This window comes from Elephas maximus, chromosome 20 (genome assembly GCF_024166365.1).
Source record: "Elephas maximus indicus isolate mEleMax1 chromosome 20, mEleMax1 primary haplotype, whole genome shotgun sequence".
NCBI lineage: Eukaryota > Metazoa > Chordata > Mammalia > Proboscidea > Elephantidae > Elephas > Elephas maximus.
Window position 1 is genome coordinate 26,877,053 of NC_064838.1, and position 18,084 is coordinate 26,895,136.

At 39.8% G+C, this 18,084-nt stretch overlaps 1 protein-coding gene across 7 annotated transcripts in view; it reads left to right on the forward strand.

Moving 5' to 3' along the window:
• Window positions 1-18,084, forward strand: part of CNTN4 (contactin 4) — a 1,107,632-nt gene that overhangs the window by 888,086 nt on the left and 201,462 nt on the right. For all 7 annotated transcript variants that reach the window (XM_049862392.1, XM_049862391.1, XM_049862390.1 and 4 more), the window contains 2 exons: window positions 10,785-10,921; window positions 16,306-16,435. In XM_049862392.1, coding sequence (XP_049718349.1) covers window positions 10,785-10,921; window positions 16,306-16,435 — 267 coding nt within the window. The remainder of the gene's footprint in view (window positions 1-10,784; window positions 10,922-16,305; window positions 16,436-18,084) is intronic.

The window sequence follows — 18,084 nt, forward strand, 5'->3', positions numbered from 1 at the left end:
CTGAAAGTATGACCCTTGCACACCCCATCAGCTCAGGAATGAGGTCACTCCTGAGGTTCACCCTTCAGCCAAAGACTGAAAGGGCCCATGGGACAAAGCAAGACTAAAGGGGTGCATCAGCCCTGGGGCAGGGACTAGAAGTCAGGAGGGAACAGGAAAGCTGGTAATAGGGAGCCCAGGGTTGAGAAGGGAGAGTGTTGACATGCCATGGGGTTGTTAGCCAGTGTCGTGGAGCAATGTGTGTACTAACTGCTTGAGGAGAAACTGGTTTGTTCTGTAAACCTTCATCTAAAGTACGATTTAAAAAATAATAGTAATTACAGCCATCATTGAGAAGAATGAAGTGTGAACTTAAAAACCTGATCTGAAATACCTTTTGTACAGTTGTTCCATATGTAACAACTGTTAAAAGAGAGTAAAACCATCTTGATCTATAGGAAATAGAGAATATAGTATGCAGGCAGTAACAAGGCTAAATTCCATAGAATTCTATAATGTTTGAGCAGGAAAGAGCTCTAGGAATTATTGGAACCAAACCTTGGAATTTTATAAATAAAGAAAATAAGGCCCAGAGACATAAGATAGCTTACCCAAGGTCACGCAATGAATTATTTTCAGATCTATGACTAGAACTGTTCTTTCTGCTGTACTATACACATTATTTTTCCTGCCAATAAAACATTTTAATGAAATAGGTAAGGGAAAAATTCATCAGTCATCTGGATGCTTTTTCTGCACTAACGTTTTCCACAGCCAATACCATAAATGAAAACATCCAGATGAGCAATTGACTTTTTCACTTTGGATTTTCTAAGTCAATCACCTGATGATTGAGTCCAAAATAACTGTTTTTTTTTTTTTTTTTCTAAATTACTCATGTGGTTGTATGTCTAGACCTCAGACACCATGGCCCTTTGCCTCTAAAAGTAAAATTGCAGGCTTGGTGACACCGCAAATAGTGTTTCAGTAGCTCTAAGCTTATCAGTAAGTGAATTCCAAAACATTTGCAACACAGCATATGAATTTCCCCACGGATGTGATATATATGTGTCATCACTAGATAAAATTCAGCCCTGCAAAGTGGCTTAAAGGACAGAGTGACCCAAAAATGAACACAGCAGATAAGGTAATTTCACAGTAGGGCAACAGTCTGCTTAATTGTCCTAGACAAAACTGATATTGAGACCCTCAGTGTTTCCCTGGGTATCACTTATGGTTAAGTCAACAATTTTTGTTTCCTACCCCCTCTGTCCTGTAGGGTCGCTATGAGTCGGAATTGACTTGATGGCACTGAGTTTGGTTACCCCTCGTCTGGGAGTTGTGATAAAGTGGATTGCTACAATTTTCCAAGGGATGCGTGCCGAGAACATGTTGCAAATAATGGACAATAGGAAGTAATAGGGGAGAGGGGAAACAAGGTCTTCATCCCAGAGAAACTTCAAGTCAAGAAGGACTGAGTCATATCAAGGAAATGTATTGAAATGCACTTCAAGTCTCTCACTCTGCATTGCCACAGAAGAAGGCAGAATGTAGCTGCTACAATTTTTATTCATCGAGGAATATTGTTTAAATTTATGTATAATAAGTTTTGCTTAAGCAAATTCATTTATTTGAAAGTTCACAAACTATGGGTTTCAGGACTCCTTTTCACCTTAAAAATTATTGTATACTCCAAAGATCTTATATCTATCATATTAGAAACTACAACTAGGAATTTAAGAACTACTTAGTTATTAATATATTTTAAAGGGTCCTTGGTGGCACAATTATTCAGCACTTGGCTGCTAACCAAAAAGTCAGCAGTTTGAACCCACCAGCTGCTCCGCAGGAAAAAGACATGGCAGTCTGTTTCTGTAAAGATTACAGCCTTGGAAACCCTATAGGACAGCTCTACTGTATCCTATAGGGTCACTATGAGTTGGAATTGACTCAAAGGCAATGAGTTTTGTTTTGTTTTTAATATATTTCAAAACAACAGTAACTAAGATATTTTAAGAAAACTCAGTATATTTTTCCAAACCAAACCTGTGGCTGTTGAGTCAATTCCGACTTAGAGTGACCCTATAGGACAGAGTAGAACTGCCCCCATAAAATTTCCAAGGAGCAGCTGGTATATTCAAACTGCTGACCTTTAGGTTAGCAGATGTAGCTCTTAACCAGTATGCCACCAGGGTTTCCATATTTTTCAAAACAAACAAAAAAACTTAATGAGAAGAGTGGTACTGTTTATAGTTTTTGCATACCTCATTAATGCCTGGATTAATAAAAGAAAGCTAGATTCTCATATCTGCTTCTGTATTCAGTCCTTCATGATACGTTATTTTGGTTTACATGTAAAAAAAAAAATCTGGTCTTACACAGATATGTAGTTGGAAAGGGGAGGACCTCTTGGACTCCCTGAAAGTGACTTGGGGACCCCTCAGTGGTCCTTAGACCCCTCTTTGAGAACCATGTGTCCAAAGAATACTCCCATCACCACTGGAGTAAGGTTAGACATATTTTGGGATCCTGTGGAGGGAAGCATGGACTTTGGAACCATGTAGGTCTATATGTCAGTCCTAACTGAGCCTCTTACTGCCTCTGAACCTTAATATCTCTGGACATCATCTATAAAATTGGGATAATCCCACTTAACTTGCAGGTTGTTATGTTGTTGTTAGGTGCCACTGAGTCTGTTCCAACTCATAGCAACCCTATGGACAACAGGATTAAACACTGCCAGGTCTTATGCCATCCTCACAATCATTATTATGCTTGAGCCCATTGTTATAGCCACTGTGTCAGTCCATCTCACCGGGGGTCTTCCTCTTTTCCTCTGACCTTCTACATTACCAATCATGATGTCCTTCTCCAGGGACTAGAGGCTTGTATCCTTCACCCTGTTTCCCCAAAGGGTACATCTTATGTAACTATAAAACAATGTCGAAACAAGGAAATCAGTATTGGTACAATGTATGTCATTTTGTCACATAAGTAGATGTGTGAAACAAACAAATATACCAGTTATTGTTGAGTTGATTCCAACTCATGGCGACCCCATGTGCACAGAGTAGAACTGTACTCCTCAGAGTTTTCAAGGCTGTGATCTTTCAGAAGCAGATTGCCAGGCCTTTCTTCCAAGGTTCCTCTGGGTGGGTTCTAACTGCCAACCTTTTGATTAAAACGCTTAACCATTTGTGTCCCCCAAGAACTCCTTGACATTATCCATGTGGAACTACCACTGAAACCAAGGTACAGATTCTTCTATATCCACAAAAATCTCCCTCCTGCTACCCTCATAGTTACACTCAGTCCTCTTCTACCTACCTTCCCTAGCCCGTGTTGTCCTTGTTGTTAGATGCCGTTGAGTCGGTTCCAATTCTTAGCGACCCTATATACAACAGAACGGAACACTGGCAGATCCTGGGCCATCCTCACAATCATCGCTATGTTTGCGCCCATTGTGCAACCACTGTGTCAGTCTGTCTCACTGAGGGTCTTCCTCTTCTTCACTGACCCTCTCCTTTACCAAGCGTGACATCCTTTTGCAGGGACTGAACCCTCCTGATAACATGTCCAAAGTGTGTGAGACATAGTCTTGCCATCCTTGATTCTAAAGAGCATTCTGACTATACTTTATCCAAGACAGACTTGTTTGTTCTTTTGACAGTCATGGTATATTCAATATTCTTTGCCAACACCATAATTCAAAGGTAGTAATTCTTCTTCAGTCTTCCTTATTCATTGTCCAGCTTTCACGTGCAATTGAGCCGATTGAAAACACCATACCTTGGGTCAGGCATACCTTAGTCTTCAAGGTGATATCTTTGCTTTTTAACACTTTAAAGAGGTATTTTGCAGCAGATTTGCCCAATGCAATGCGTCTTTTTATTTTTTTGACTGCTGCTTCCATGGATGTTGATTATAGATCCAAGTAAAATAAAATCATTGACAACTTTAGTCTTTTCTCCATTTATCATGATGTTGCTTATTGGTCCAGTTGTGAGGATTTTGTTTTATGTTGAGGTGTAATCCATACTGAAAGCTGTAATCTTTGATCTTCAACAGTAAGCGCGTCAAGTTCTCTTCACTTTCGGCAAGCAAGGTTGTGTCATCTGCATGAGGTTTAGAGATAATACATGTAAAGTGATGCTGATAAGATAGTCCGTAAATAAGTAGATACCATGATTGGTGGTATTTTGGGCTGGAGGCAGATGAGGGAAAGACAAAGGGATGAATTCAGTTCAGTACCAGGAAGTTCAGAGGAATAGTAGGTAGGTAGTGAGTTGAGGATTAAAAAAAAAAAAAGAAGTGTAAGGAAGATAATCCATGTTAGGCTGGAGTAACAGCTTGGTTTATCTAGGTGGGATTGGGCTCAGGGACCCAGTCTTTGGGTCTAATGAGCATTCTACTGCTGATTTCCAATTGTTTTTATTCCCTGACTCATTTATAAAATTCTAAATTGACTTCAGGGTCTATGGGAAGGAAAGAGAAAACATGAGCTCTTATACAAAGTGGTTAACGATGAAGTTAAAGCAAATCATAAGGGAATAATACAGTTATAGTGTTCATACCAAATTAGCTGAACATGTTTAGGAAGAGTGTGATTGGCAGATCAGGGAAGGCTTCATGGAGGAGGTGGTGCTACAGAATAAAAACTAGTTAGAGGAAGAAGATGGGGTAGGGAGAACGTTCCAGAAAGGCAAGATGGTAGGAAGAAAAGTATGGAGCTAGGAGATGGCTTATCATATTTGAGGACAAAAGAAGATCCTTATTTGACAGGAGCTGTGGGTTCACTGGGCATAATAGGAGAGAATGTTAGGCGGGACTAGATGGCAGAGAAATTTAAGTATTAGTTTAACGACATTAAATAACAGCAGTGTTCTTTTAATTTGTATAACATTTAAAGCATGCCTAGCACATTTACAAGTCTTATCTGTTATTTCCTATACATTATCTCATGCAGATTATGTCATAAATCTGTTTTATTGATGAATACCTATGAAGAGAACTGTGCCTGCTTTTGGTTGCTCTCTAGTGTCTTCACATAGTTGGTTTATCGTATCTGAAAGAGGGCTGACCTGAAGGCATCTCCTCTGCCAGTGCCAGAAGCAAAATTCAGATGTAACTCATATAGAGATAAAGACACCATTAATAGAAATGTCTGAGTGAAGCACAAATTAGTAGAAAAACCTGGATATCCATGAATTCAATTGATTCAAGAGGCAAATCTAATGCTTTAGCATATTAAGGTAAGAAGGGGCTTTAGACATCTTCAAGCCCAGCCTCCCTCAATTCAAAAGAGAAAATTTGGGTTTTTTATCTCCAAGCTCCAAGTCCAAAGCTCAGCCGACAACACAAGATTTAGATGCCTTCACATAGTATTTTTCCAAATTCTTGTTTAATTACCAAGCTCCTTTAAAAAACAAACCAAAACAAGAATTATTACATGCAATTTTCATTGTTTGAAACAAAGTAAAGCTGCTCTACTTGAAGAAGGTTCCTCCCAAGAACCTTCTGGGTTCATGGAACACAGTTTGAAAACCCAATTAGGATGATAATGCTTGGTGGTGGTGTGTTGGGAGTGGATGAGAGCCTGAAGTCAGAGGAGTAGAGTTTATCAGGGCTGAATAAAGACCAAAATTGGATCCTACCCCAGAATGCAATATTATTTCTTATAAGGCTGGCCCTTCCTTTCAGTCCCTTCTGTAATTTGGGGTTTAAGAGAAAACTATAGCAGCTGGAAAATTCTCTCCAGTAAGGGTGAAAAAGGAGAGGTTGTAGTATTAGTACTGGGAACATTGGATTTGAACTGATGTTATTGAGAATATGTCAATGATTCTATATCAACAGTATAAGGATCTAGGTTGGAGATAATATTTGGGGAAGTTTTTACACAAGAGGTAAACTGAAGCTAAGTAATTATCTTCAGGCCCATAAAATCCACTATCAATAAAATTCTTAAGCAGTTTTAGCCAAACATCTACATTCCCCAGAGATAGATGATTCATCTCCAAGATTGCAAAAGCAACCAGAAATGATTTTGAAAGGCTACAGGTCATGTTTGTAATAGTAATTCAGATATGTTTTGTCCATCATATCCTTTTTTTTTTTAGGTCTTTAAATTTCTAAGGTCTAAGGCCAATGACGGCAATTCTTTCAGTTAGAAATTTCTTGTTTTGGAAAATTGGAGATCCAGATACCTCTGAGAATTGTTTGACCCACCAAGTTCGAATTATATCTGTCCGCAGTATACATTATTATTGGATAAAATGCATGCAGGGCCCTAGTGGCTGGATACACAAAATATTGATTTAGGTCATTTCTGGCAGTTACTGAACAAAAGATTGAAATGAAGAGCTTGTTTATCTATCTAAGAGGCTAACAGTGTCACAGGGTCAAATCAGAGAATAACCATTTAACCTCATATTTGAATTTATATCTTGAGAACAAGACTTAGAATATCAAAGAGAAAGAATTTCTCTGTTTCAAACCTTGAAAGAACATGAAAGACCAAAACTAGTTGTTCTGTTTTAATAACGTGTATTCTATACATATTATTTAAAAAAGATTTACACATAACTGTACTCTGAGGTAATAGTCCTGAACCAAGCTGTTCAGGCCTGACTTGGACCTATAATTTATACATAGAGTTATAAAATGTAGCTGAACCTAGACATTAAGCAATAAGTACCATGTTGTTAGTTGCTATTGAGTTAGTGCCGACTCATGGCGACTTTATGTACAACAGAACGAAAAGTTGCCCAGTCCTGTGTCATCCTCTCAGTCATTGCTATGTTTGAGCTCATTGATGCAGCCACCATGTCAATCCATCTCAGTGAGGGTCTCCCTCTTTTTTACTGACTTTCTACTTTACCAAGGGAAACCCTGGTGGCACAGTGGTTAAGTGCTACGGCTGCTAACCAAAGGGTCAACAGTTCAAATCCACCAGGCAATCCTTGGAAACTCTATGGGGCAGTTCTATTTTGTCCTGTAGGGTTGCTATGAGTTGGAATCGACTCAGTGGCACTGGGTTTTTTAGGTTTACTTTACCAAGCATAATGAGAGATCGGTCCCTCCCCCCAATACCATATTCAAATTAAGTGAGATGAAGCCTCGCCATCCTTGCTTCTAAGGAGCATTCTGTATGTACTTCTTCCAAGACTGATTTATTCATTCTTCTGGTAGTCCATGGTATTTTCAATATTATTTGCCAACCCCACAATTCCAAGGCGTCAATGCTCCTTTGATCTTCTTTTTTACATTGCCCAGCTTTCGGATGCATATGAGGCAATTGAAAATACCATGGCTTAAGTCATCAAAGTGACATCTTTACTTTTTAAGATCTAGGTCCACATTTATTATCAAAAAAAAAAAAGGAATAAACTATTTTCTAGAATGCATTGATTTGGGCTATTTATTATCTAAGGAACTTGAACTAGTGAACCAAAGATGACACTTCAGAATTACGTGAACAATTTCCATCAAGCACAGGACTTTAGTTATAAGAAAAACTCACCCACTTAGATATGATTCATCTAATCTAAGTGAATAGCAGCAGAAACCTCCACTGTGTAGGCTTTTGCTCTGTACGTCTGTAATCAGCATATTAAAATAAAGAAGACTACCTCATTTTTTGCCATTTATATGCTATTCTATTCCCGATCTCTAGGGGCTCATGTCCAGGTATCTGCTTCAAGAAAAATATGTTTATATTATTTCCAGTTTAGCTTCCATGAATGAATTTTGCTTTGAAAACCAAGTAACTTCCTAATGATGTCTCCAAAAGGTTGAATATGTTGTTGATATTACCTTGACCAAAATGTTGAGCACTCTTGCCAAGCACTTTGACCTCCATTACCTTGTTGGAAGAGACAGAATGAGCCTTCAGAAGTGTTCAATTAGTTAGGACTTTGCAAGGTCTTTTCAAAATCCTGTCAAGGCCCTCCCTTCCCTGCCCCATCGCCTTTTTGAGATTTCAAGGTTTTGCTTCTAGCTTTCTGTATTGTTGAAAGAAAGCAATGAATAAGCCCAAGTGTTCTAGAAAATCCATGACATTGAAATCTGTCTCTTCACGTGGTTTTCGTGTTTCCCTTTTGAATTTCAACTTGACATTGCTTCATGAGTTACATCTGCCCTTCTGGTTTTTTATTCACTCCCTTTGAAAAGTTTGGCTTAGTAGTTAATACTGCACACAGATTTCGGTAGCTTTTTTGTTTGCTATGTTTTCTTGGAGTCTGTGGGGGGTAAATATTCAGCAGGTTGAGTGTGAAATCATGCACACAGCTGTCATTAGTCTTATCAGGATTACACATCGAATCCCCCAAGCAGAGAACCAAAAAGGCATCTACCTTTTGAGCTTCCTCTGCATTAGTGGCAGGAAGATATGGAGTAATGGCAGACTTACAGCTCTTTCAAGGATGAAGGTTATAACCCTTCATTCAAGTCAATGCTTGTTAATGTTATAACTTTTTTTTGAAGTTGACCTTTTGGCCTCCCCTCATATGCAGCAATGTATCATCGCCATCAGTAGAGGCTTTGTAGAACTGTGTTTTGCTCTCGTAAAACATGAAATTGCGTATAGAAGAAAAGGGAGAAAGCATCATTTATTTAGGGACCTAGAGACCTCTGCTGGTTCAGTGACTTGGTGAGTGTTTTTCTAATTTTATTATTGAGAAGGTAAGATATACAGCTCTCTTCAGTATTAGTGATTTGCTTTAGAATTAAATTACAGGTAATTTGGAGGCTCACTGAGTGAAAATACTGAGCTCAAGGCAGCTAAAAGACCTATTACGCATAGTCAGTAGCATCTTCCGATATAGTCACGCACGGCATAATATCCATATGGGCAATGTCCTACTGTATATAAGATTATAATAGAGTTCAGGAATCCCAATAAAAGAATGGGACGTAACAGATGGAGTGAATGCAACAGCTTCCCACACACAGCACGTGTATCCCTTGTCTCTTGTATACAAAGAGACTGTGTGCCAGGTGTATAATGGTACAGTACGTATATAACCTATAATACATGTATCTTCATAGTCATAATAAACATCTGTGTTACAGGCTTATATATGTACTGTACTTTCTTTTGTTACTTTAATGTGAACTTTTCCTACTCACAAATTAAGTTTACCTTATAATAGTGTATGCATCAACTCATAGGTGGCAGCGTCCAATCTCGTGTATCGCGCATCTCCTGAGTGTTGTAGCATTATCTCTCTTTAATTTTTTTTTTTTTCAAAAATTTTACCGTGAAGTGCATCATGGCTCCCAAACACAGCAAAACCAGTGCTGGTGATAACAGCAACAAGAGACAAAGGAGAAATACCAATTTGGAAGTGAAACAAAAGCTTATTAAACAACATGAAAGTGGGAAATCAGTGCCTGCTGTTGCTCGTGATTTAGGCATGTTCCCACAACATCCAAATGACGTACCATCCTATTTCGCAGAGCATATTGCAGTCGTTAAGCAACGCATGACTCCTGATACCTACTATGATGATTATGTCTACACTGGTAAACAGAACCCTATAGAAATGCTCTGTAAGCGGGTAGCATTTATGAGAGATAGCTATGGTGCTCTTCTACATGGTCTTTGGGCTAAAGGTCTTCCCTTAAATTCACTTAATATCATAGTTCATCATGAATTGTTCCTTAAGCAAGACTTGGTATTTATGAATACTTTTTATGGGATATGGAATTAATTTTGTCCTTATCTCTGTTAAGGACAAGGAAAGAAAATGTGGCTTCAATTGAAGCAATTTTGGTAATGGGGTGAGGACAGTGAGCAAAGTGAAGATTAAGTACTTCCTCAAATTCTTGTGCTGACTATGGGCAAGGTTTGGTTTCCTACAAAGGTTTAGGTAAAAATAGGACTGACTCGGGGATTTGGGGTTCTAGAGCCCTACTCCTTTGGACAAGATTCTATCAAGATGAAATCGGGCAATAATAAGCAGCTATGATAGTCTTGAAGGAGAAAAAAAAGTCAGAAAACTTATCTGTAAAACCTGTGGGAGCGAAGTGTATCAGTTGGGGGCAGGCTAAGCTGCTGTAACATAGAGACCCAACAATACAATGGTTTAAATAAGTTTATTTTTCTCTCGATATTGTTGCAAAGATAGGTGGGGGATAGGAGTCGGGGGGCTAGGGTTATATGGCTGCTTTGCTCTACAAAGTCATTCAAGGTCCAAGGCCAGTAGGTCAGCATCTCCGTCCTAAGTGCATAGCTCCCATCTCTGAATCCAAGGTTGTTTCAGTTGACACTGTTTTTCAACCTGGGAAGGGTATAAGAAGATTCCAGGCAAGCGTCTTGAAGTAAACAGCCTGGGAGTTGCTCTCATCACTTTCACACACACACCAGTGTCGTGAATTAAGAAGGTTGCCTTTAGTCACAGAGGAATCTGGGAATATAGTGTACAGCTGGAAGTACGGGGGCCAGCTGAATGTGGCAGGATTGTGGTGGAGATTTCTCCTACTAAAAGTTAAAAAAAGAAGTATAGGTACTGGCAGGAAAGGCAGTTAATTTTTTTATATGGATAATGGTAGTTCTCTTCGTTCTGCCTTTAGGTAATTAAAAGACCAGCAGCAACACAGACCACAAAAACTTGAGGTTAAGAATAGGGTATAGGATGCTATGTTGCTTCTAAAAGAACCCCCCCCCCCGGCCCCACCCTCTATCCAGCCTCGTAATTTGCCTAAGACCTGAACAAGGGACTTTTGTCCCTTCATGGCATACGATAAAAGAATATTGAGCTTGCACTGAATGTATGTTTTTTTCTTCGCCTTTTGAACTGCTGTAGCTCAACCTAATTGGATTCAAAAAATAAATGATATCCACGTGGCCATTGAAGAAAATGTCTTTTGGGAATGTAAAGCAAATGGAAGGCCTAAGCCTACATACAGGTGGCTAAAAAATGGTGAACCGCTGTTAACTCAGGTAAGCAAATGGATGATAATTGTGCCTTAGTATTGACTGTGATGTTTAGCGTGGCCTTATTGCTATGGAAATAGGAAAATGGTGAGTTGTTTCAAAAATAATATGCAACCAAGTGTCCTTAATAGTGGAAAAAGTGAAGGTGAATTCCGTTGATAAATAGAAAGTGTGTGTAGATCCATTTTGTCAGCCTCTTGCAGTTAGGCTTCATACCAGATCTTTGGTCTTCACAGATGAACATCTATGGCTTTACTATTGGAAAGTCTCTCAAAAGGTCTAGAGCACGTAGTTTTGCTAAGACACAAATCTTCAAGTACAGTAGGCAAGAGTAACTCACTTAGCAAGTGAGTGACCTCTCAGCATCTGTTATGAATTGTGTTCCCCAAAAATATGTGTTTAAATCCTAATCCTTATATACAACCAAAAACCTACTGCCATCGAGTCGATTCCGACTCATAGCGACCCTATAGGACAGAGTAGAACTGCCCCATAGAGTTTCCAAGGAGTGCCTGGCAGATTTGAACTGCCAACCTCTTGGTTAGCAGCCGTAGCACTTAACCACTACGACACCAGGGTTTCCAATCCTTATATAGGCAGAAGAAATCCTGGTAGCGTTGTGGTGAAAAGCCACACTGCTAACCAAAAGGTCAACAATTTGGTTCTACCAGGTGCTCCTTGGAAACCATATGGGGCAGTTCTTCTCTGTCCTATAGGGTCAGAATGGACTCAGTGGCGATGGGTTTTATATAGGTGGATGTAATCCTATCTGGAAATAGGGTTTTCTTTGTTATGTTAATGAGGCTGTGTCAGTGAAGGGTGTGCTTGAAACCAATTACTTTTGAGATACAAAATGAGCAGGTGAGGCACAGAAGTAAGGACAAATAAGGGAAGATAGATGCCACAGGAAGATTACCAATGAATATTACAGCACTTTCACCATTTAAAATGTATACAGTATGAGCAGAATTTTTCGATTTACTAATTCAAAGACGAGAATCTTTCTCCAGAGTGAACAGAGAGAGCCTTCCCTTAGAGCTGGCACCCTGAATTTGGACTTCTAGCCTCCTAAACTGTGAGAAGATAAATTTCTGTTTTAAAGCCACCTATATGTTTTTTTTTTTTATATATGTGGTATTATTTCTTTGATAGCTGCACCAGGTAACTAAGACAGCATCTAAACTTCCATCCCAGCATGGTTTTGTTATTCTCTTCTGTCCAGAGAGACTCCTGGACAATACAATACAGTTAAGTTCACCATCGAAACACCCACTTGACCTCAGGCATGTAGTAATGACAAATTCAAGCACAAGATTAATGTCTCTATAAAACATAAGTAGAAGAAAAACTGAAAGTGATGAGTGGAGCTGAAGCTACCAGCCTGTTGGCCTGGAAGCAGGCTATGGTAGGTGGGAGCTCAGGTGTACAAAATGCTCTACAAAGACAGTACAGTATCTTTGGAGCAAAGGCCAGGGAGGGTGGAGACCCTTTCCATCGATTGCCATCAGATGAAAGAAGGAGCTAAACTGCTGCCTGGCTTAATAGGATGCTGCAGTATAAGAGAGGTGGCAGGGACTGAGCCACAGCTCTGGGCCAGAAGCTGCAGGATTTCCCTTATTACTGTAGGGCAGGACCTCTGAGAGGCTACAGTTCAACCTGTTTCTCGACTGGCGGTTCAGGGGATGAGAAGGAAGCAGCCACAGAATTGCTAAACAGGGGGAGAAAGAACAAACAATAAAAAACTTACTATCAAAATAAACCTGTAAACCAATATTCTGGAATTATCAAAATAAACTTGTAAACCAATATTCTGGAACACATGAAGATCTATCAGTGTAACAGTCCAGCAAAGAAATAGAAATAAATTTGCTTAGGATGCTCAAAAGGAGCCCTGGTGACACAGTGGCTGCTAACTGAAAGGAAGGTGGTGGGAACCCACCATCTGCTCCATGGGAGAGAGATGTGACAGTCTACTTCCATAAAGATTACAGCCTTGGAAGCCCTGTAGGGCAGCTCTACTCTGTCCAGTAGGGTCACTTTGAGTCAGAATTGACTCAACAGCAATGAGTTTTAGGATGCTCAAAGAGATAAATGAAGGAATTGTGTCCATAAACATAAACAAGACATTTAAAAAAGTTGAGCAAGTAGTTTTAAAAAAAGAACAAAATAGAAGTGTTAGAATTATATCATCATTGAATTAAACTCAATTATGTGAATTAGTGAATTGAAAACAGATTCTACTCATGCTGTATACCTTTTGCAAGGGGGAAGTGCTGTGTTACAATAATATGCACAAAGTATTTGGAAGGTGTGCTTCACAAGCAATTTTAGTGACGGCACTGGGTGTTTTTTTTTTTTTAACTTGTATTAGCACTTCACATGCATAATGTCATCTGATATTCTCAAGAGAGTTTACAAGGTAAGTGGTAATTGTTATGCACATTTTACAGACAAGGAAAACTAAGACCGAGCAGTTTGCCTAAGATTGCATTGTTAGTTAGTAATGGAGCCTGGATCCAAATATTAAATGTCTACTGGATCCAGAGCTGTGGATATGTATATGGAAAATTTCTCTTGGAAAGGAACGAGGAGAAGCTGTGACACAAAGCGAGGGAAAGTTTAAATACATTTTGAAACTTTTGCTTCACTCTCTGTCCTAGTTCAGATTCTCTAGAAACGCTGTGAGACAGAGATTTGCATGCAGGAGGTATATTGGAGAGTGCTTTGAACATCATGGGCAATGGAGTCCGGGAAGCAGAATTGGGCAGAAGGAAAAGTTAAACAGTGATGCAGTTGCAACAGAGGCCTCCAGAGGGTGCTACAGAGCAGCATGGCCAGTGTTTTCCAAAACTGAAGCAAGGGAAGCAGAGTCCTTGTACCCCCACATTGATCAGTCATTGGATTTGGGAAAGGGGGTGTAACCTTGGGCAAGGCAGCACCCATCAACCAAAGACAGTTCCCAGAGAGGGACTCAGCTGTAAGCCCACATGTTAGCAGCTGGGGGAATAGTAAGTGCCTTTACCCTGAAAAGAGTGTCTAGAAGGTACAACCAGCATTCACTACTAGGGAAGGAGTATTGATACGATACAGGAATGTCCAACTAAATGGAATAAAACTCCAACAAAGAAGTCAGAATGAAGTGAGGGGAGAGAAAGAGCTTCGAGCGAGGAACAGTTGTGTCCAATTTGGTTTTCCTTATTGTATTTTCCCACTGAACTTATAATGTTAACTGAAATTGGACATTTTCCTCAGGCTTCAAGTTGAGAGCCCATTTTCTGTGCTCAGATTTCTCCCCACAGGCCTCCCAGGAAGGGTGCCTCTCTGAGCAACTAACTGCATGAAAAGCTGCCCACACATTAATGTGCAGTTTTTTGTGAACATTCTTCAGGCAGTTGCTCAGAGCAGGCACCCATCAGGAATAGGAATCATTTTATACCCCCCAACCCCTGTCACATATACCTTCTCTCACCATAAGGGGTCTTCCTGGTCCCATGATTCTCACAGTTATGAAAAGCCAAATTCAAACAAATTTCTAGAGTAGAGGCACCCAGGTAACTGGCATTTTCCTCCCTTAAAGCAAGGGAACCTGAATGCCTAGATTTGATCAAAATCCAGTAAGTGTCCACCCAGCTAAATCGCAGCCCTGCAGCAAACAGAAACACAGTCTTTCTTTATATATTTATTTATTTATAATGGCAACTCTCCTGGGGAGGAGGAGATCCTTTGTGGTACCTTATGAAAATTGAAAATGCAAGCTACATATCCTCTGGCTGTCAAATGAGAATGGTCTTTTGTTCCATATACTAACTTTGCTTTCTTCAGGTTGGCTACCAGCATATGGTCCTAAGTTTAAGTCATGTCACGGACAGCAAATAAGCAAGGGAGCATTAAATTATTAATATCTACCTATACCCCAGAATACTTGATTGCGCTCACGAGGAACCTGTGGAACATGTACATAGACCAAGAGGCAGTCGTTCAAACAGAACAAGCGGATACCGCTTGGTTTAAAATCAGGAAACGTGTGTGTCGGGGCTGTATCCTTTCACCATACCTATTTAGTCTGTATGCTGAGCAAATAATCTGAGAAGCTGGACTATATGAAGAAGAATGTGGCATCAGGGTTGGAGGAAGACTTACCAACAACCTATAATATGCAGATCACACAACCTTGCTTGCTGAAAGTGAAGAGGACTTGAAGCACTTACTGATAAAGATCAAAGACCACAACCTTCAGTATGGATTACACTTCAACATAAAAGAAAGCAAAAATCCTCACAACTGGACCTACCTATAAGTAACACCATGATAAATGGAGAAAATATTGAAGTTGTCAATGATTTCATTTTACTTGGATCCACAATCAACACCCATGGAAACAGCAGTCAATAAATCAAATGATGTATTGCATGGGACAAATTTGTTGCAAAAGACCTCTTTAAAGTATTAGAAAGCAAAGATGGCACTTTGAGGACTAAGGTGCGTCTGACCCAAGTCATGGTATTTTCAGTCGCCTCATATGCATGCGAAAGCTGATAACAAATAAGGAAGACTGAAGAAGAATTGATGCCTTTGAATTACAGTGTTGGTGAAGAATATTGAATATATCATAAATTGCCAGAAGAATAAACAAATCTGTCTTGGAAGAAGTACAGCCAGAATGCTCCTTAGGTACTTTGGACATGTTACCAGGAATGACCAGTCCCTGGAGAAGGACATCATGCTTGGTAAAGTAGACAGTCAGTGAAAGACAGGAAGACTCTGAGTGAAATGGATTGACACAGTGGCTGCAATAACGGGCTCAAGCGTAGCAACAATTGTGAGGATGGCACAGGACCGGGTAGTGTTTCGTTCTGTTGTACATAGAGTCACAATGAGTCATAACTGACTCAACAACATCTAATAACAACAGCAACCACTTTTTTTTAGTAAATCTCAACTGATACTAAATGTTTGCCTCTGCTTCGTCTGAGAAGATTACAATCCTACTAACCTTCAGAGTGTTGTCTGTTCATAATTTGAGTATTTAAAATGCTCCAAACAGTAAACTTGGTTGAATTTTTTCCATAGTTAGCCTAGCACCTTGAAGTAAGAAAGCATTTTAAATTTCATCTATTTAGAAGGGATATTAATCTGAATGGTTTCACTAGTAAATCAGTGAGAACTCAAGAGAATCCTACAATTTAAATTCCATTTACAAACAATCACGGGTTGTTCCATTTAGCTTCTGACCTGCCACAAATTTAGTTGACAGATAAATTAGATCATGTTATGTAAATTGCTTATATTTTCTTCCCACTAAGTCCCCTTGATATAACATAGAGCAAAACTGCCTTAAGGTCTCAGTTGTAGAAGGTCATTGTTTTTGTGTTCCTCTTCTATTTTCACAGGATAGAATTCAAATCGAGCAAGGAATGCTCAACATAACGATGGTGAACCTCTCAGATGCCGGCATGTATCAGTGTGTGGCGGAAAATAAACACGGAGTTATCTTTGCCAGCGCAGAGCTTAGTGTTATAGGTGAGTCTTTATACTGAAAGGAAGAAAAAAAAACCTTTAAATCAGTAAACTACTATGCGGTTTGCCAACCGTAAACGGTCAAGTCTAGAAAAAGGGTCAAGAATTCTTCAGGCTGAAGATATTGCTCTGGAAACAAGCCATGCAGGCTACCAGCAGTAGGAAGAGACCCCTTTTTAAGTCAGCCTCTTCTGATGCTTACAGTGGGGAACCCAGTTCCCTTGGCACCCATTTTTATTCTTCTATCGACCACACTTCTAAATTGTGCAAAGTTTCTCAAACGCTTTAGAGTCTGCTGCTCTGGTTCTGAGTTGGTACAAACTTCAGCTTGGAGTAAGAAAGAGCTGACTCAGTTTGGAAAGGCTTATTTGAACAACTGGCAGAGTGAATCTTTTTTCTCCCATACTCTGTTTGCCTGGTCCACCCCTCCAGCCACAGCTTTTCCCGTGCGCCCCTCCTCCCTGCTCTTCAGCCACGTTGACTGTTCTGTTCTGCATTTTCACCTCCTTCCTTCCTCCACTGGCCACTGCACATAGTGTTCCTTCTGCCTGGTATGCTTTATCCTTCCCCTCCATTATTTCATTAACTCCTTCCTGTTCTCCATCTCTCGGCTCCATTGTGGCTCCCTCGGAAAGCCACCTCTAGCCCCTTGCCTAAGTCAGCTCCTCCCATTATATATTTTTATACATCCTTTTACCTCTCCCTTGTAACAAAATCCACAGCTGCATTTTATGTTTGTTTTTGTTATTATTTTGTCTTTTCGCTCCACTGCACTTTAACTTTTCTGTGGTGTCAAGGATCACGTTTGATTTAACTCATCATTTTATGCCCAGCACTTACTGCAACATCGACACACATAATATGCACTCAGTAAATATTGAATGAACGAATGTTCTAAGTGAATGAAGTAGTTGCATCTCTTTAAAGAACGAATTAATGAGTTAAATAAATAAGTTAAAGGATAAGTTAAGTAAATTGATGAATCTATGAGCATTAAAAATGTTAAAAAGTCCAGGACATCAACTTGTATCCCATAGAAAAATCCTAACTTTGACTTCATATTGTACTCTTATAAGGGAAATTCTGACACTGCCTCCTCTTTTAGAGAATGTAAGCAGTGGTTCTCCTTGGGAAAGCAGAATAGAAAGGTTCTCAAAAAGAGGAGAAAAGCAACACACTAAAGGAGCTGATTCACATAAATCCTGATAACTTCCACAGTTTCAGAGACCTGACTGTCCCTTCTACGAAGCCCTTCTTGGTGCCTAGCTTGTAGGCCTTGCGTGTGTCAGTAGATGCTCTCCAGCTGAACGTCCTTCCATGCTGTGCAAGATGAAAAAGGAAGGGAAGCCTTCCATGACTGCTCTTCTTGGCAGCTTCTTTAGCTTGGACCAACATCTGGACACAAAGACAAGACTTTGCTTGGACCGACATCCAGATGCGAAGACTTTTCCAAAGAGGCCTAGGAAGAGTTCTGTTTTCCTTGAATAATAATCAGCCTGCCTTGGCCTCTTCCGTAAACCTGACCTTTTTGAAAGCCGAAACATACATGTGTCCAGCGCTATAAATGCCCTGGAAACCCTGATGACATAGTGGTTAAGTGCTACGGCTGCTAACCACAAGGTTGGCAGTTCGAATCCACCAGGTACTCCTTG